Genomic DNA, 20,581 nt, shown 5'->3' on the forward strand with positions numbered 1-20,581 from the left:
GGGCTTTTTCTATAGTTTGGCAATTGTGGATGTTGCTGCTATAAACATTCGGGTGCACGTGCCCCTTTGGATCACTACATTTGTATATTTAGGGTAAATGCCCAGTAGTGTGATTGCTGGGTCATAAGGTATAATTGCTATATTATCAACTTTTTGAGGAAATTCCATGCTATTTTCCAAAGTGGCTGCACCAGCTTGCATTCCCACCAATAGTGTAGGAGGGTTCCCCTTGCTCCGCATCCTTGCCAACATCTGTCGTTTCCTGACATTAATTTTAGCCATTCTGACTGGTGTGAGGTGGCATTTCAATATGGTTTTGATTTGTATTTCCCTGATGCTGAGTGATGTAGAGCACTTTTCCATGTGTCTGTTGGCCATCTGGATGTCTTCTTTACAGAAATGTCTGTTCATGTCCTCTGCCCATTTCTTGATTGGATTTTTTGTTCTTTGGGTGTTGAGGTTTTTTTTTTTTTTTTTTAAAGATTTTATGTATTTATTTGACAGAGAGAGATCACAAGTAGGCAGAGAGGCAAGCAGAGAGAGAGAGGAGGAAGCAGGCTCCCTGCCGAGCAGAGAGCCCGATGTGGGACTCGATCCCAGGACCCTGAGATCATGACCCGAGCCGAAGGCAGCGGCTTAACCCACTGAGCCACCCAGGCGCCCCTTTTTATGGGGGGGGGGTGTTGAGTTTGATAAGTTCTTCTAGATTTTGGATACTAGCCCTTTATCTGATATGTCATTTGTGAATATCTTCTCCCATTCTGTCAGTCGTCTTTTGGTTTTGTTGACTATTTCCTTTGCTGTGCAAAAGCTTTTGATCTTGAAGAAGTCCCAATAGTTCATTTTTGCCTTTGTTTCCCTTGCCTTTGGTGATGTTCTTAGGAAGAAGTTGCTGAGGTCGAAGAGGTTGCTGCCTATGTTCTTCTCAAGGATTTTGATGGATTCCTTTCTCACATTGAGGTCTTTCATCCATTTTGAGTCTAGTTTTGTGTGTGGTGTCAGGAAATGCTCCAGTTTCATTCTTCTGCATGTGGCTGTCCAGTTTTCCCAACACCACTTTTTGAAGAGACTGTCTTTTTTACTTTGGATATTCTTTGCGGCTATGTCAAAGATCAGTTGACCATAGATTTGAGGGTTCATTTCTGGCCTCTCTGTTCTGTCCCATGGATCTATGTGTCTGTTTTTGTGCCAGAGCCATACTGTCTTGATGATGACAGCTTTGTAATAGCACTTGAAGTCTGAAATTGTTATGCCGCCAACTTTGCTTTTCTTTTCCACCATTCCTTTGGCTATTTGGGGTCTTTTCTGGTTCCATATAAATTTTAGGATTATTTGTCCCATTTCTTTGAAAAAAGTTGATAGTATTTTGATACAGATTGCATTAAACATTTAGATTGCTCTAGGTAGTGTAGACAGTTTCACAATATTTGTTCTTCCAACCCATGAGCATGGAACATTTTCCCATTTCTTTTTGTCTTCCGCAATGTCTTTCATGAGTACTTTATAGTTTTCTGAGTACAGATTCTTTGCCTCTTTGGTTAGGTTCACTCCTAGGTATCTTATGGTTTTGGGAGCAATTGTAAATGGGATTGACCCCTTAATTTCTCTTTCTTCTGTCTTGTTGTTCGTATATAGAAATGCAACTAATTTTGGTGCATTGATTTCATATCCTGACACTTTACTGAATTCATGTCTGAGTTCTAGCACTTTTGGAATGGAATCTTTGGGTATCATGTCATCTGCAGAGAGTGATATTTTGACTTCTTTGCCAATTTCAATCCTTTTATTTCTTTTTGTTGTCTGATTGCTGAGGCTAGGACTTCTACTACTTGAATAGCAGTGGTGATAGTGGACAGCCCTGCCATGTTCCTGACCTTAGGGGAAAGCTCTCAGTTTTTCCCCACTGAGAATAATATTCGCTGTAGGGTTTTCATAGATGGCTTTGATGGTATTGAGGTATGTACCCTCTATGCCTACACTTTGAAGAGTTTTGATCAAGAAAGGATGCTGTAAAAAAAAAAAAAAAGGATGCTGTACTTTGTCAAATGCTTTTTCAGCATCTATCAAGAGTATCATATGATTCTTTTTCTTTCTTTTATTAATGTATTGTATCCCATTGATTGATGTGCAGATGTTGAACCAACCTTGCAGCCCAGGAATAAATCCCACTTGGTTGTGGTGAATAATCTTTTAATGTACTGTTAGATTCTATTGGCTAGTATTTTGCGAGAATAGTTGTATCTGTTTCCATCAGGGATATTGGTCTGTAATTCTCTTTTTTGATGGAGTCTTTGTCTGGTTTTGGGATCAAGGTAATGCTGGCCTCATATAATGACTTTGGAAGTTTTCCTTCCTTTTCTATTTTTTGGAACAATTTCAAGAGAATCGGTATTAATTCTTCTTTAAATGTTTGGTAGAATTTCCCTGGGAAGCCATCTGACCCTGGGCTCTTGTTTGTTGGGAGATTTTTGATGACTGCTTCAATCTACTTACTGGTTATCGGTCTGTTCAGGTTTTCTATTTCTTCCTGGTTCAGTTTTGGTAGTTTATGGTCTCTATAAATGCATCCATTTCTTACAGACTGTAAAATTTGCTGGTGTATAGTTGCTCATATGTTCTTATAATTTTCTTATTATTGTTTTTATTTCTTTGCTGTTTGTTGTGATCTCTCCTCTTTCATTCATGATTTTACTAATTTGCATTCTTCTTCTTTTCTCTTTGATAAGTATAGCCAGAGGTTAATCAATCTTATTAATTCTTCCAAAGAATCAGCTCCTAGTTTCTTTGATTTATTCTACTGTTCTTTTGGTTTCTGTTTCATTGATTTCTGCTCTGATCTTTATTAGTTCTCTTCTCCTGCTGGGTTTAGGCTTTCTTTGCTGTCCTTTCTCTGGCTCCTTTAGGTGTAGGGTTCAGTTGTGTACTTGAGACCTTTCTTGTTTCTTGAGAAAGGCTTTTGAACATTTGTGTTTTCATTTTCTTTTGTTTCCATGAATTTTTAAAATTCTTCTTTAATTTCCTGGAAGAACCATTCATTCTTTAGAAGGATGCTCTTTAACCTCCACGTATTTGGGTCAAGTTTCAAAGCATTGTGGTCTGAAAATATGCAGGGAAGGACCCCAATCTTTTGGTACTGGTTGAGACCTGATTTGTCCCCCAGGATGGGATCTATTCTGGAGAATTTCCGTGTGCACTAGAGAAGAATGTGTATTTTGTTGCTTTGGAATGGAATGTTCTGAATATATCTGTGATGTCCATCTGGACCAGATGTGTCCTTTAAAGCCTTTATTTCCTTGTTGATCTTTTGCTTGGATGATCTGTCCATTTTGGTGAGGGGGTGTTAAAGTCCCCTACTATTATTGCATTATTGTTGATGTGTTTCTCTGAATTTGTTATTAATTAGTTTGTACAATTAATACAAAGTATGCTCCTATGTTAGGGACATAGGTATTTAAAATTGTTATTTATCTTGTTGGACAGACCCTTTAAGTATGATATAGTGTCCTTCCTCATCTCTTATTATATAGTCTTTGGCTTAAAATCTAATTGATCTGATATAAGGATTGCACCCCAGCTTTCTTTTGATGTCCATTAGCATGGTAAATTGTTTTCCACCTCCTCACTTTAAATCTTGAGGTGTCTTTGGGTCTAAAGTGAGTCTCTTGCAGACAGCTTATTGATGGATCTTGTTTTTTTTAATCCATTCTGATACTTTGATTGGGGGCATTTAGACCATTTACATTCAGGGTCACTATTGAAAGATATGAATTTAGTACCATTATATTGCCTGTAAGGTGACTGTAAGGTGACAATACTGCATATTGTCTCTATTCCTTTCTGGTCTGTTACTTTCAAGCTCTCGCTTTGCTTGGAGGACCTCTTTCAATATTTCCTATAGGGTTTGGTTTGGTGTTTGGAAATGCTTTTAGTTTTTGTTTGTCCTGGAAGCTTTTTATCTCTCCTTCTATTTTCAATGACAGCCTAGCTGGATATAGTATTCTTGGCTGCATATTTTTCTCTTTTAGTGGTCTGAATATATCACTCCAGACCTATCTGGTCTGCCAGATCTCTGGTTAGGTCTGCTGCCAACCGTTGTATGTTACAGACTTCTTGTCCCAAGCTGCCTTGGGATTTTCTCTTTATCACTGATACTTGTATGTTTTACTATTAGATGATGGGATGTTGACCAATTTTTATTGATTTTGAGCGGATTCTCTGTACCTCCTGGATTTTGATGCTTGTTCCCTTCACCAAATTAGGGAAATTCTCTGTTATGAGTTACTCCAGTATACTTTCTCTTCTCCTCTCTCTTTCTTCTTCTTCTGGGATCCCAATTATTCTAATATTGTTTCATCTTTTTATATCACTTATTTCTAGAATTCTCCCCTTGTGGTTGTAGTAGTTGTTTAACTTTATTTTTCTAAGCTTACTTACTTTCCACCATTTGCTCTTCTGTGTCACTAATTTTCTCTTCTGCCTCATTTATCCTAGCAGTAAGAGCCTCCATTTTTTAATTGCATCTCATTAATACCGGTTTATCATTTCAAATTGGTTAGATTTTTATTCTCCAAACAGGGATTCTCTAGTATCTTCCATGATTTTTTTGAGCCCAGCTAGCACCTTGATAATCATCATTCTGAACTCGAGTTCTGACATCTTACTAATGTCCATATTGATTAGGTCCCAAGACGTTGGTACTGCCTCTTGTTCTTTTTTTACAGGTGAGTTTTTCCATCTTGTTATTTTATCCAGAAAAATAGATGAATGTGGGAACAAAATACTAAAAGGACAGCAATAACCCCAGAAAAATGTACAGTAACCAAATTGAAGAGACCCAAAACTGGGGGGAGAAGAAATGGAGGAGAAAAAAAAAATATATATATATATATTCATATTATGCATATATAAATGTACACACACACACACACACACACACACACACTGGTGAATAGTACAGAGCCACACACTTTATTTTGGGTGTATTTTGGTGTGTTAGAAGAAACTACCTCCCAGAATTTTAAAGAGAGAAAAAAAAATACACACACACACAGAGACAAATAAGAGTAAACATGATGAAGGAATAGAATATGAATATAACAATGAAAATTTTAAAAGATTCTAAAAAAGGAATTGATAAGATGAGAGTTCGGTTGAAAAAAGAAAAAAAAAGATGAAAGAATGTGATCAGGCTGGAGACTAGAACAAAGCCATATGCTAGATTTAGGGTATATTTTGATCCATTAGAAGAAACTGTATCCCAAAATTTTAAAGAAAGAAAACCTTATATGTATACAAAAAACAAGGTTAATACAATGACAGGATAGAAGGTGAGTATAACAAGGCAAATTTAAAAATATATTTTTAAAAAGTATTGATAAGATAAAATAGTTTAAAAAGGTTAAAATAGGAAAGAAGGAAAATTTAAAAAATAGAATAAGAAAAAAGTAATATTAAAGAAATTTAACTTTGCAAGACTAAAGGATCATGGGGGAAAAGCCATGAATTCCATGCATTGGTTTCCCGATCTTTGGAGCTCGGCTGTTCTCCTTGATCGGCGAGCTTGGTCTCGGCCGGATGTTCCTGCCGATCTTCTGGGGGAGGGGCCTGTGGCCGAGATCGCCAGGGTCTCTGCCCGCGTTGGAACTGGGCCGGCCTTGCCAGGGGCGGGGCTAAGTCATCCGCTCGCCTTCGCGCTGGAGCTTTTGTGCCCCGAGCGCTCTCCGTAGCGCAGGGGAGGTCGGGAAGGAAGATGGCGGCGCCCAGTCTCCGGCCCGGAGGAGCGGAGAGCTCGGGGTCCCGCTGCTCATGCGCCCTCGGAGAAGAGCCGGCGGTCGCTCCCGGCTCCCTGGTCTGCGGCTGCTGGAGCTCCCCCGGCCTGTGCCCGCGTCTCTGTCTCCGCCGCGGCCTGTGGAGTCTCCACAGCCGGCGGATCCTGCCGCGGAGAAGGACGGTGCGCGTCCCGGTGCGCTTGCGGGGTCCCTGCGGGGAGAGCGGCGCCCGCCGCTGCCGTGGGCCGCGGGTGAAGGTGACCGAGCGGGCAGCTCCGTGTCCGCAGTCGGCTTCCCCGCTCCGGACCTGCAGCTCCGCCACTCGGACCCCCGGTGTGTCTGTGGCCCCGCGGGACCCGACACCGCGCTGTCCCCGTGAGGCCCGCCCGCCCCGCTCAGCCCCTGGAGCGCGTCCGTCGGGGGAGCCGACTTCTGCATCGGATTCTGGGCTCCGCCGCTGGCCGGAGCCGGGCCTCCCGCACGGTCTTCCCGTCGCTTCGGGCTCCGGCTCCGCCGTCCCGCCTCCAGAAAGTGGTCGCTTTTCCGTGCCTCGAGCTGCTGCTCTTCTTCACTTCGATCTCCTGCTGCATTCGGAGGTGCTCGGGATGGCTGGATAACTATCAAGCTGAATTCCTAGAACCAGAAGAGATTTAAGTCTCCTACTTCTCTGCCGTCCTGTTCCTCCCCCTTGTTCTGGATGTGGATTTTATGTAGGATCAGCTTTTCCGTAGTGCTGCTGCGGTTACTAGGATCGTCCCCGTGCCACAGCACAGAGACTTAGCCCCGTACCTTCCAGTGGTAGGAGGAGGGGCCCGGCATCACAGGAGCCGGGAAGAACTCCTGACTGCATTGTGAAGAATTACATGGATGTTGTTGGGCGAGGCAGGGCCTGAGCGTGGGGAGAGAGGCCAAGTGGCTCTGAGAGTAAATGGAATGTTCTGGGTCATGGGGTGTGCAGACTTGGTGGGGCAGGGCTGCGGCTGTAAACTGTTCCCGGTCAAGCAGCAGTTACACGCAGCATGTGACTGCGAGCGGTGGCAGGGAGCCTGTTGTGCATGAGGGTACACATCATGCATTCGTCTTTCCCACGACCAATGAGAGCAAAGGAGTAAATGCATGAGGAACATTTTTGATAAAAATCTTTGCATGGACCAAGAGGGGTTTTTGCTGGACTTTGAACCAATGGGGAAATCCAGTTTCCATCCGTTAACAGGGAAGGATGCTGGCCACCAGACTGACAACACTTGTAAGCATGCCTCATCTTCTGTCCTCCCCGAACAGGGGACACTCAGTGCGGGGGGAGCAGAATGACGTGTGCACGGTGGTCAGCACCTGGGCTCCTAACTGTTTCGATTCTGCTACCCGATGCTGTGCTTGGGACACACAGGCATACACATTTGCATGTGCGTGTGCATGCATGTGTATGTGTGCATATATGTGTGTATGGTATACAGTTGACTCTCGCACAACACAGGAGTGAAGAGTTATCAACTGGCCATGCAGTTGGAAATCGGAGTCGAGCTCTGAGTCCTCAGAACGTAACTGCAGGCAGCCTGCTGTTGACTAGGAGCCTCACCGATAACATATGCCGTTGATCAGCATGTGTTTCGTATGTCTTACGTATTTTATACTGTATCATTGCAAAAGGGAAGCTAGAGAAATAAAATGTTACTCAGAAACCCATAAGGAAGAGGAGATGCTTTTATGGCCCTTGCTGTATTTATTGGAAAAACCTCATGCATCAGTGGATGTATGTAGTTCAAACCCGTGTTACTGGACGGTCAACTGTATGTGTGTGTGTGTACATATATACATATATGTGTGTGTGTGAGTGTGTGTGCGTGCATGTGTGTGTGTGTGGTTGTGTGTTTGTGTCTGTATACCATAGCTCTGCTAAGTCTTAGAAACACAGTGTGTGTCTACGGCCATACCACCCTGGACGCGCCCGATCTCGTCTGATCTCGGAAGCTAAGCAGGCTCAGGCCTGGTTAGTACTTGGATGGGAGAAACACAGGGTGCCCGTACCCCAGGCAGGTTTTACTTGTGTCCATCCCCAGTGCAATGTGCCCACCATGGGGGAAATGATGACTCTTTTCCCTGTCACTAGCAGAGACATTTTCAAGTATGACTATGCAGCAGAGTGTCTTTGGAGATCAAGCCCCGTGTTTATCTCTGGGGTGTGAAGCTGTCAGGGTTTCCTGTATGGATGGAACCAGAAGTAGGTTATAAAACTTCCATTAATGAATGCACGAGACTCAGTTGTCAGGAGCAAAGGAGGGATTAGCACTTGGTCCAAACCCAGGGATGCCAAGTGGCGCATGTCCTATGAATTATCTTAATAGTTCCTAAACTCCTCCACTTACATCTCTGAGGTTAGTGTGTAAAAATGACTAACCCGATGAGAAGCCTCATTCAGTGTATTCCATCGATGATGTCTTCGAGGGAAAACCACGCAGTTTCCTGTGAGTGTTCACACTTGGTACAAGCCATTCGGGGATCTCTCTCGAACAAGGATCCGTCCTTCTGATCAGGATGTCTGGAACGTGTGCTAGGAATGTGTCTTCTCTTAGGAAAACATACTGTGTCCATGAAAAGCAACTTCCTAGTATCCCTCACTACATTTCAGAAAGAACGTCCCCTTCGAAGCAAGGCTAGTCATTTCAGCTTCACCTTACCACCGCCGGCTCATTAGGAAGAAATACTGGGTACATCATAGGTTACATAAGCAACCACGCTCTTTCCTGAGAACCTGAGAATGATTCATGGAGGAGGCATTCTCTGAGCTCCACATGCCCTACTTGTGAGTACCGTTTAAGAAAGATATGAGCCCATTTCCTACCGGGGAAGTCTTAGGCACCAGCGTCTCTTGTAGAATGAAAAGATCACCAAATCCAGAATGATGACCTATTTATTTAAAGCAAATTTCATTCAATAAAATTCCAGCGCACTGTAAATGGGCCAGCCCTTAGAATTCATCTCGATATAATAGCAGCTGTCCTCAGTGAATTGAACTTTTTTTCAGCCACCACATCCTGGTTGCCTGCTCTTTAATTGATTTCCCGCAAGGCAGAAATCATAGCTTATTCACCTGTGTGTTGCACTGGAGTATTTTCCGGAAAATGAGATGGCTTTCTGGCCTGTGCATTCAATTCCTAATTTATAAATGGCTACATTCAAGGTGTAGGCCTGTACGATGATTATTTAAAACCCAAAACATGCAATATTTTTCCCTCCTGCAGAAATACTGTTTTCCACTGAAGCTCACTTCCCAAAACTTCCAGCTTTCGCACCAAGGGCCACACGTGATGGTTCCTCTTCTCTTCGTAGAACAGTCGAATCAGGTTGCATGGCGGGTTCCCCGGACGCCCTCAGGTTTGGTGACCTGCTAGGACGACTCCGGACACAGCACACGGTCCTAATCATGGCACTGGTTTGTTACAGCAAGGGACATAAAGCAAATTCAGCAAAGGGAAAAGACGCGTGGGGCGATGTCTGGGGGAGTCAGGCACAGACTTCCAGAGTCCTCTCTCCGGGAGTCACGTGGGATTCCCCGAGTTCTTCCGCAGTGACTCCTGGCCTCCCGTGTGTCATCCACTGAAGAAGCTCAGCTGAGCCTCGAAGCCCAGGGTTTCCCTGGAGGTTTGGGCACCCCCTCCCCGTAAGCCCAGAGCCTGGGGCCTCCTTGCCCATGAGGCTTTCTGGACCAGCAGCCTCGGGCCTGCTGCTGGGTCTTCCACACGATGTACTTGAAGTTGTTTGTGTGGGAAATCGTGTTCCTGGGGTTAGGGCCAGGCGTGTCCCTCTCTCTCCCCTTCCCACCCTACTTGTCTCTGCGCGTGCATGAGGGTCCACAGGGGGAGGGTCGGGGTCTGTGTCCGGGACTCTGTGTCCATGTGGACACAGCAGTTTGACCTCTGAGGTTTGTCTCCCCAAACCCTCCAACCGTCTTCTCCTCAGTCATCTGCTCGCCCCTGTCGCTCCTGCTGCAGTTCCTCATGTGCCACCCAAGGGACGAGGAGGAAACAACCTGTCACGAAGATGACTCTCAAACATGAGGCCAGTTTGCACATCAGACAGTGTGCGATGCCTTGCATTTTGTATTATACATTTGCCATTGTTTTTCACTTGAAACTTCTGAGAACAAATCAGGGCTCTGCTGTGACATTCCCTCTTCCTCAGCTCGTTGGGGGGGGATGACACCCCTTTCTCTTGGTGAGGAGCCTCTGGGCGTGTCCCCTTCCCCCTGCCAAGGACGATGAGGAAGGAGGGCATGAATGGGTGTGTGGCCCACAAGCACACTTGCCTTGGCAAATCTGTCTTTGTGTAAAGTCCGAGTGGGTGTTCGATCTCCAGACCCAGGCTGACCAGTGTGGGCCAGCAGGGAATGTAGGTAGGACCTGGGTCAGCGGCTTCTGCACCAGATGGGGTGTGTGTGAGGCCAAGGGGAGCACCGGGCACAGTTTGAGCTGCAGTTTGGGGCCAGGGGACACCAGGGTCATCTGCTGCATGACACCCAGGCCCTCCCCGTCTCAGTGGAAGCTGACCCCATGGGGGTGTGTGATACTTCAAAGCATTGACACTGTAACACCGGGGAAGTGCGCCTGGTGTGTGGGTGACTGTGATGCTCAGGGGGGAGCAGTCAGGCTGTGTGGCAGGAGGGGCGCAGGCGTGAGTCGGCTGGGTCTGTTCAAACCTCAGCTCCTGTGTCCCTGGGGCCCCTCGTTCTGCGCTGTGCACACAGGCAGTCCAGGTGAGACATTTGTCTGTGCCCAGCGCAGAGGGGATGGTCCGGGAACACAGTGTCGGTGCTAACTTCATTCACGTGGTTTTAATTCATTTCCTTCTCCTGTTTAGTTTTCACAGTCTGGGCGTTTCCAAGAAAGTCATTGTTTAAAAAAAAGATAAACAAACAATGAGGCCACACCACACATGAATGCAGCTGGACTTCTTCCGGCCGCAGATTGCCCGCGCACCATCCGTCGCCCCCCTGCTAGAGGTGGGAGTGACCGGGGGACAGTTAGGACAGAGCGATTGCAAGGTGGTGGCAGACACGTGATTGAATCCCGTTTAAGGCGAGCTGACACCTGCCAGGTGGCCGTGTGCAGATGCGTTCCCCACGCTCCCAGAACCAGCGGGATCCCCGGGGTTCCCCAGCGCCGTCTGAGCTGTGCCCTCGCTGTCTCCTACAGGGCCAAGGTGAAGAAGGGCGTGAGCGTCGTGGGGGTGAGAGCCAGCAGCCCTTCCGTGTGGGAGGTCACGCGGGGCACGGACCACAGCGGCAAGTACGCGCCTGCCGTCATCGTTTGCCGGAAGAAATCCGCTGGCTCGGGAAACAGGTGAGTCCCCACAGCATCCGGCGCCTCCAGATTCGCTGGGACGGAGAGCTCCGTCTCCCCTCGTGTGTTAAAAGCCCTTCTCACCGTGGTTTGCATGTGATGCCTCTTGTGCTTGTAACTCGCGCTTCTCGGGCGGGCGGATGGATGGATTCCGTCCCTCGGGAAGGGTGAGCTGTACTCACGGCGGGCCTCCTCCCCGGTTCAGCATTGCTGCGGGGCACCTGTGAGGGCGGTTCCGTGCAGGGGGGGTTTATCTACAGATGGTCCTGCACTGCCCCGCACCCCACCCCCATTGGTCTGGGCATCTCTGATACTATGGCCTGTCTCGAGAGCATTATGACATCGGCCCTGTGTGTCTCTGAGCACACATGGGGTGGGATCCCCGTTGGCCACGTAGACGCATGCGACTGTGTTTGTGCACACGTGTTGGCTGATGACCGCGAGCTGTCTGCTGTGCGACGACAAGGCTTTGAGCATCGCTCTAGAGACAAATTAAAACCTGAATCTGTGTCTGAGACCCACCCAGTTAGAACCTGTCAGCTCACGGCTGGGCAGAGAGACTCGGATGCTCAGTGGTTCCTGGTTTATTCCTGTTTTCCTGAAACCTCTTTTGTGGCTCCAGAGAATTCCTAGTCTGGTCGCGTATTTTTGCCACTTTCAGGCTGGTTTTTTTTTTTTTTTTTTTTTTTTGCTCTGTATATTACCGAAAATTGGAAAAATAACAAGCAGATGAACCCGAGGTACGTAACACGGTATTCCTGGTGTCAGGTTAGGTTATTAAACTTCATAGCTCAGGGTTTGGAAAAACACGTTTATTTTCCATTTACTTATTCTGGAATCGAGAAAGTGGATCTCTGCTGATGGCGATGATACAGTTTTTTGGTTCGTTATCAGGGAGCATTTGACGCCACTTGGGGGACAGTTTGATTCAGGACCCCTTCCGCCTTCCTTCACACCTTCTGTGTTCCCGGAGCACCGAGCTCCGGGTTGTCAACCCTCGGGCTCTCACTTGCGTCCTTCCTTTCGTGCTCGGTGTTCTGTGAGTTTTTCCTGAAGATTTGCTTGTAGAGGAAATGAGCGGAACGGGAAGAAATGTGGATCTGAGTTCTGCGCTCACTGTGGAGTCACAGAATGGCACACGAGTTGACGTGATGAACTTAACCTTGTCCGCACATCCAGATATGTCTGTGCCAGTCGTGTGATTTGGGAAGTGAAGTTTAAAATCTCAGTAAAGTTTTTCTTGTGTTGTAAAGTTAGCAAAAATGAGGTAGGAAGGATGGATGGATGCGTGGACAGATACATGATAGGTAGACGGGCAGGTAGGTAGTAGGTAGTAGGAAAGCAGGTATTTTTTACCAAAAGAGGAGAAGGGTTTGGGGGAAGGATCTCACCCAGTCTGTTTTGTTTTCTGCTCTCTTTCTTGCATTTCCTCTGTGGGTTATTGTTAATAGTAGGCGTTGTGGTGTTTTCTATGAAATGCGAACAGGTTTGAACCATTTTAAACTTTTGTGAATTTTTGTTTGTTTGTTTATTTTGCTTTTTTGCTTTTGAATTTCTGGCCAAGAACTAATTCAGTTTGTCTTAGGGCCTGGAGGAGAAGTAAGGAGACGTTCCCGAGGTGCCTCACCCTCGTGAGGGTGTAAGCTGCTTTTCCTTGGTCAAGCAACGGGCTTGACCACTTCTTTAAGTGGGACACTCAGCGTCAGCAGAACACGTGGAAACACACCAGTGTGTGAGGCTTGCCATTTCTCTTCTTTTATTTCTACCCGTGTCTTCTTTCAGAAGCAAGCACCCCCAGTGGAATAGCGCGTTATTCCTTCCAAATCCTGATGTCATGACGCCATTCCCTGTGGAGAACATGCCTTGTCCCTTCATAGATTCTGATGTCCATTCTTTGGTTCGTGCCGTGGGTCCCGATGGTCAGGGTCAGCACAGGTGCACCCATAGACATGCACACTTCTGTGCGTCTGTGTAGGTAAAATGGGATCCTGATATACCGTGTATTACATGGGTATCTGTTCACCATGTGTTTGTGTCCGTGACGAGATACTGTATCCACGCAGCCCGACTCCACAGAACTCCTCATACGATGCATGTATGGTGCAGGTGTTTAAGCACGTGCACGCATGTACGCACACATTGTCGTGGGATTCATCATGCTGACGTGTGGATGGGGCAGGTTACGTTTGTGGAATTCAGTTCTTCCCCTATAGCTGGGAAGGCTCTGCCGAACGAGGGGGCTGCATGTGAGGCTCTCCCTGAATGTTCGTCGGCCGCGGTTCTAGAATTACACTTCATCTCTGTCCCTACCTGTGCTGGGGGCTGCCTCCTCTCCAGTACACCTGTTTAAAAAAGTAAGGCATAGAACAGGGTGTATATTGAAGGCCTGTTGGGGGGGAAACCCCAGAGAGAAGTACTTTTGGAGCAGAGGATCTGGCCACTGTGCTTTCTTCTGGGTGAGGTGCCAAGACGTTGGGGGAGAAGGCGGAATGTAAGTCACATAATCCTGTGAACCGTTTGGACCATGCATTTTTCCCTCTGTGCATGTATTACCATTTAATAAAATGTATATAGCCGAATCGACATTTTTGAATATGATATATTCATTAGTATATCCAATTTTCTCCTCACTTCAGCATTTTTCAGTTTACTTCTGTCAGCACGGTATTCAGTGAAGACACACCAAGCTCCAGTCGTGAGCGGCCTGGGAGGAGAACCATTTCTATTTATCCAAAGAATCATCAGAAATGTATTACAGAGTGGATAGTTTAACATTAGAAGGCTTTGCTTCTGAAGTTGTCTTGCTTTATAAATTCTCCCCGCCCTCCTTGAATGTTTTTTTAGTTATTCGTAAGTGAGAATCAGATCAGAATGCAAAGAGCAATCTTAATTAGCCCGAGAGTCAAGGATTTCATATTGCTAATAATTCACCATGGATCACGAAGCCGTGTTAATGCAGTTAAGTCACGGTGACAGGTGTAATTTTATGGATTAAGGAGACACTTGTGGTAGTGATGGATTCAACAGGAAGGAGAGACACTCTCATCTGAGTTGAAATACATCCTTCCCTTTCTGGAGAAGTTTGGTTGCCGAAAACCTTATCATCATATGAATGTTATCACAGCTCTGGGGGCTCTTGACTGAGTGTTGCCAGGAAGTAGTATGGAACAGACCAGAATAATAAATGCTTTGCCCATCAGAATGCATCTTGCATTTTTAGAACCTCACTCGCACAGCACAAGGTAAACTGAGACCAGTGTGTGACGGAAGCCATTTATTTTTTATGTACTTGCTGTTCTCTACATTGAGAAGTGTTTTCCCAAGTTTGCCAGTGTTGCCGCATAAATGATTTTAGATGGTGACACAGACACGGGTTTGAATAAATTTGAATGACATTTTTTCCCATGGATGTCGGTTCTCCAGGAAGACTTCTGGTGGGAGTGCTCAACCTTGTCTGTACAACGCCTCTCCTTTGCCAGCAGATCGTAGACAGGCAAGGGTACACAGCTAGAATTTATTATTTTTTTCATAATTATCATTTACTTGTTGTATAGGACACTGACGTTAAGTTTATAATAGGTAATAAGTCTCGCTTTAAAATGTATATATTTCAAGAACATGAACTGCCATAAAAATAATGGATATTTCAAATAGAGACAGACATGACTCAAGTCATGACTGTATATTCAAAGTGAAAATATTCTGGCATCAATAAGTGTATCTGTAACTCTGTTAGGATTATTGGATTATTTAATTTTTAATGCAAATAGGAGTGACTGAAATAGAAGTTTATTTCTCTCTCCCCCAGAAGCAGCCTGATATAGGCCAGAGCTGGTATGTTACCTCCCCAGCCCTTCGGGGTCCCAGGCATCTGTCTTTCTTGCCTGGCACACTGGTGCAGGGCTTGTGTCCACACAGACTAAGATGATTGCTGGGGTACCGGACATCACATCTGCCCTATAGAAAAAGCTCTTCTCAGTTGGGTCAACTCCCTTCCAGCAACTTTCCTGGAAACCATGCCAGCAACCCCCAATTTCCTCTTGCGTCTCATCGGCCAGGACTCACCTCAGTGGCTGCACCAGACGTCAAAGGCAAGTGGGAAACATCATTGATGACAAACACTGGTGTGTCCAGCTCACGTCCTTTTTCTGCTCCGAAGACAGAAGAACAGACCAAGTGGATCTGGCATCCCAAATCCTCTTTCTCAGCAGCTTTTAAAGGGCAGATGCTGTGGGATTTCCAGTAGGATGATAAAAAGCACATGGTACCTGGCGATCTCCTTCACTCGGCCAGCTCCTGGGGAGGTTTCCAGAGCTATAGAGGGAATATGGGGTAGGTCGACTCACCTTAGCAATGCAACAGAAATGTTGTGCACCTGCGAGAAAGTTAGGACAGAGTTTGTTCAGGTGTAGATGGGACTGAGCTGAAGGAGGGTGTCAAGGGGTCAGTGCCAAGTGCACAAGAGAGAGACAGGAAAAAAGAGAGACAGAGAGAGAGAGGGAGAGCCAGGCTGAGTGGAGGCCCAGGCATGGAAAGCCAGGACCAGGTCCTGATGCAGACGGCAGGCTGTGCACAGGTGCGCGTGAACACGCAGAGCCGACAAGGCTTCCTCTCTGGGAGCAGCAGGGCCCCTGCTTGAGCCCCCCCCCCCCAACACACAGATGTCTGAGAATGCCACATGAGAATGAACTCAGAGACAGGGCAGAGCTGCCTGCATGAAACAGAGATGGTTTTAAACACTGATGAGTCTTCTCAGACTCGGGTCAGGAAAGATGGATCCAGGTGCGAGCAGGACAAGCCACAAGGTCAGAGGATGGAGAGAAGCTGGAATGCCGTGATCATCAGGTTCTGGGCTGTGGAAACTCGAATCTGCGTAGCTGGGCAAAACCCTCAGGAGAAAGAAACTCCAGAAGAGAGCGTGAGAAGTGGGAAGGAGGAGAGACCCCCTCCCCCCAAAAAACAGCCAAACAAGAGTATAAATTCAGAATGATCACAGGAACATGGGAGCTAACCTAATTACCACTGGGTCCAGCAGTACTAGTTATATGTCCAGGTAGGACTAACCTAGTTACCATAGGGTCCAACAGTACTAGTTACTCAGGTAGAACTAACCTAATTACCACGGGCTCCAGCAGTACTAGTTATACACCCCGGCGGAGCCAACCTGGTTATAAGGTCCGGCACTGCACTCACTGTACTCTCAGGCAGAGCTAACCTACTCACCAAAAAGTCCAGCACTCCAAGTTCTGCACCCAGGGCAACTGAAAGCTAAAGTTTTGCGCAAAAACTGTTGCACAAACCTTCACACCAGCAGCACCCACTGTAGCCGAAAGGCGAGCAGATTAGATGGTGTGACTTGCCCCACCCCAAGGGGACATTGCTTGCCATAACACAGAAAGAGGTGTTGACCCATCCACAACATGGACCAGCTCTGAGCATGTTCCCTCCACATTCAGATGATGTGTCCCGAGCCGCCTAGTCCTCAGACCTGCGACTCAGCAGTTCATGCTTGCTGGGGAGCGGGGACTGGCCCGACTGCTGGTGCGTGGGGTTTTTTTTCGGAAGTAAGAAACGTATGGTGCCGGTTTGTAGTAGGGCTGCTTGGACCGCACTGTGAATATGCTGAAAGCCACTCACTTGTATACTTTAAAATAGTGATTTTGAAAACATAGGAATTCTATCTTAATAATAGTACAAACAAGCTTACAAGAGAGTGCCAATTTTGATTTTTAAATCCATAGGGGGCGGGAAAAATTGAGACCAGATCCATCAGAATGAGACCCCGTTCATCCCCAGGTGTGACGTCACGTGTGGCGCATGCGTTTCCCCGTCGTCTGCTCGGTGTTTGTTTCTGAAAATTCCCCTAGTGAACGTGGATTGGTTTGAATTAGGGAAAGATAAGATAGGAAAACAGAAAAAAAGTCAGCTGTCATGCACTGTGACAGTTATTGAACAGAGTCCTGGATGTTTGTTCTTGTCATTGCGCAGTGGGATAAGGACTACTTTGGAATGCTGTGTCCATCTGTTGGGTTGCCCAGATTTGAAGCCAGAAAGATCTGGCTGGCCTCTTTGTTTCAGACAGTAATCACTTGTAATGGAGAGCCTATAGATTGAACTGTTCTATTTTGCTTTAGAAAGCTAAGTGTTGGGACACCTGGGTGGTTCAGTCGTTAAGCCTTTGCCTTCAGCTCAGGTCATGGTCCCAGGGTCCTGGGATCGAGTTCAGCGTTGGGCTCCCTGCTCAGTGGGAAACCTGCTTCTCCTTCTCCCACTTCCCCTGCTTGTGTTCTTTCTCTTACCATCTCTCTCTGTCAAATAAATAAAGAAAATCTTTTTTAAAAAAAGAAAGTAAAGTGTTAATGATTGCACTTTGCTGTTGTCGGCTGTAGCAAGATGACAGACCCAGCAATAGAAAATAAAGATCATGAGGGTTTTTTTATTAATGTAATTTGATTAGCTATATTTTCCGGCGGTATGTCTGCAGTGAGACTCCTCAGCTCTTCTGACATCTAGAACCCAAGTTTAACCACAACAAATCCCGAGAAGATGGTATGAAGTTGTCAAAATGATATGTGTTCCCTGTGCAACTCTGGTTTGTTTGATGCCTTAAATGCTTGCAACATTGTTACCATTGACTTAGGGATTACGATATGCATACATACTACTATTTGAATGGTGATTCCTTTCCAAAGGGTAGAAGAAACACAGGGCATGAGAGTCGGGAAATGTGATCGGTATTTCTCATTTTTATGCTAGCCATCTCCCGTCTCCAGAGAGGTACTAAGAGGTCAAGCATCATCTTCTTTGATACCAGCACTGCGAGATCAGCCTTTGCTGAACTCTTGGGAGCATCTCATGATCCCGCGTGTGAACACAGTGAAATAATGCAGAGCACCCTGCTAAGAAAACCATCTATTAATTGTTTTCAGAGTGCTAAAATGGCATATAATGTAGGGCGCCCGCATCCCCACGTCCTCCCCGATTGTGGAGGATTTTATTTTATTGCCCTACTCTAAATGAAAAATTCCTAGAGTGCGAGATGAATTACGTTAGTCGCGTGTGGAGGTTTTATCGAGGATTGGGTCTGAATTTAGAACCTGTCAGAAGCGTTTCCATTCAAGTATGTTTTAATAACTTCTGCATTAGGGATACAACAGAACGAGGTATTGTTTCCAACACTGCCGGATATTATTTCTTCTAATCGTATTGCGGGAGGAAGAAAAGATGCACATAATAAAATGCGTTTCTGAGAATAAGGAAGAACAGGGGACGCTTGTAGCAATGTGTTGGGGGAATTATAAAATGCTTCCTGCACTTCGGAGATCTGTCAATATCTGGCTACTAACGTTTAAGATGTGCGACCGTAGGACCCTATGATTGCATTTCTAGATACATCCAGCCCATTTAAAGCTTGATTACGGACACAGAGAGATGTGTCCAATGACATTTGTTGCTATATTAAAAAAAAAATTAAGATTTTATTTATTTATTTGACAGACAGAGATCACCAGTAGATGGAGAGGCAGGCAGAGAGAGAGGAGGAAGCAGGCTCCCTGCTGAGCAGAGAGCCTGATGCGGGGCTCAATCCCAGGACCCTAAGATCATGACCTGAGCCGAAGGCAGAGGCTTAACCCACTGAGCCACCCAGGTGCCCCATAGTTGCTATGTTTTTAAAAAATAACTGATATCCAGAACTAAACTAAATATTCTTCAAGAGGTGAACTGATGTTTTAAAAAACAGTACATTCATATGGGGGAATCTTTTCTGCCATTGTGAGGAATAGCTTAGATCTGATTATGTATGTGCATCCAGATTTTATTTATTTATTTATTTATTTGTTTGTGTGTTTAGTTATTTATTTGAGAGAGAGTGCAGGATGAGGGGCAAAGGGAGAGGCAGAGTTGACGCAGAGCCCGAGGCGGGGCCTGATCCCTGGACGCTGAGACCATTCCCTGTGCCAAAACCAAGAGTCGGACACTCAACCTTCTGAGCCACCAGGAGCCCCTAGACCTAGTTCTTAATGTGTGGCAGCCTCAGGTTGACCTGAACATTCGGGGCAGCGGGGAGTGGGAAGGTTGAGTACCATGTCCGATGTTACCTCTCAGGTACTTACAAGAGAGACACACGGACCTGTGCTGATTTTGAGGGAAACACTGAGGTATTACAGACAGAGACGGGGTGAGACATAGCCACTCTGTGGATGTCCGGCCTCGGTGCACGGCTCGGAGGGAGGTGTGTGGGGAGCGTGGAGGCTCGGGGATCTTCCCAAGTCCGCACTGCACTTTCTGTACCGGGAAATGGCATTTTCCTTGTGCTGCTTCCATGAGAAACATACAGACTGAGGATGGTGGCATAATCCCGGCACTTGACATTACAGTGAAGGGGAAATCAGGAGCCCAGTTCTCTCTGAGATTATACCTGCCGCCGCGGACTCACTCACCACTTCCCGACTGCCCCTCCCCCAATCCCATTATGCAGAAGCAAGGGGAAGGGTGAGCTTTGCCTTAATTTACCCTTGTGTTGCTTTACTTTTATTGCGTCCATATGTTTGATAGTTACTATCTCCCCTTTGCAAGGAGAGTGCCGGATTTAGAATTAAATTTTTAGCACCCGCTCTCAGCGGACGACAGCCATGAGTTGGCACCACTTGTCCTTACTTGCAGAAGCTGTCTTTGCTGTCTGTCGGACCTCCGGAGTGCGTCTGGCTCAGGTGCTCGCGGCCCTTGCCGCCCCCTGCCACAAAACGAGCGGCCGCGGCGGGAGTAACGACCGACCGGCAGCGACAATCAGGTCCCGCCGCTCTCTGGGTTTGCTTCCAAGTGATTCAGCCGCATGCCCTGCTGCCGGGCACCGTGGCCGAGGCTGGGCTGCTGGCTGGGTGTGATTTCACAACGCCGGCCCAGCTCTGCATTCGTTCACTGGAATCACCAGAAGCATCTTATAGCACGCATGTCTCACGGGACACCGAGCAGCCCATCTAGAAACCTGCGGAGAGCTCTTCGCCTTCATATACGTTTCTGAGCTGGAGATGCATGGGGAGGGAATGCGTGTGCATGTGTCCGCGTGGGTGTGTGTGTGTGCACGCCATATGTGCACAGTCCTTAGAGTCCTGGTCTCCGAAGGTGGGAAACATTATCAGCGAAAGTCCAATGGGGAAAAATATGTCTGTGTCTGTCTCTGTGCACATGTATCATTATCTCTGTCTCTTCTATATCTGTATCTTTTTCTGTATCTTGCTCCGTCCTGTCTCTATTTATACTTGCACATATGCATAATAGGGATATATGCATAGTGCAAAATGCAATTTTTTTTGCCTTTGCTAAGAGTCAGGAGTCTCTGTGGTCATAATTGTTTTCATAGGTGTTCATTGCACAACAGGTGCGTGGATCCCTGCATACCGTAGATGAGGGTGAGGGAATGTTCCGGGGCACAGCCAGCCTTCCAATCCTTTAGCTGTCTGGGCTGCTCTGGTCTCT

The 20,581-nt window shown here is 46.5% G+C and overlaps 1 protein-coding gene across 1 annotated transcript in view; it reads left to right on the forward strand.

The window, feature by feature from the left end:
* Positions 1-20,581, forward strand: part of TMEM132D (transmembrane protein 132D) — a 518,464-nt gene that overhangs the window by 209,008 nt on the left and 288,875 nt on the right. The window contains exon 5 of the mRNA XM_045073706.1: positions 10,958-11,104. Within this exon, the coding sequence (XP_044929641.1) occupies positions 10,958-11,104 (147 nt within the window). The remainder of the gene's footprint in view (positions 1-10,957; positions 11,105-20,581) is intronic.

The sequence above is a fragment of the Mustela putorius genome, unplaced genomic scaffold, assembly GCF_011764305.1.
Source record: "Mustela putorius furo isolate JIRA1106 unplaced genomic scaffold, ASM1176430v1.1 tig00537248_pilon_pilon_pilon, whole genome shotgun sequence".
Classification (NCBI taxonomy): Eukaryota; Metazoa; Chordata; class Mammalia; order Carnivora; family Mustelidae; genus Mustela; species Mustela putorius.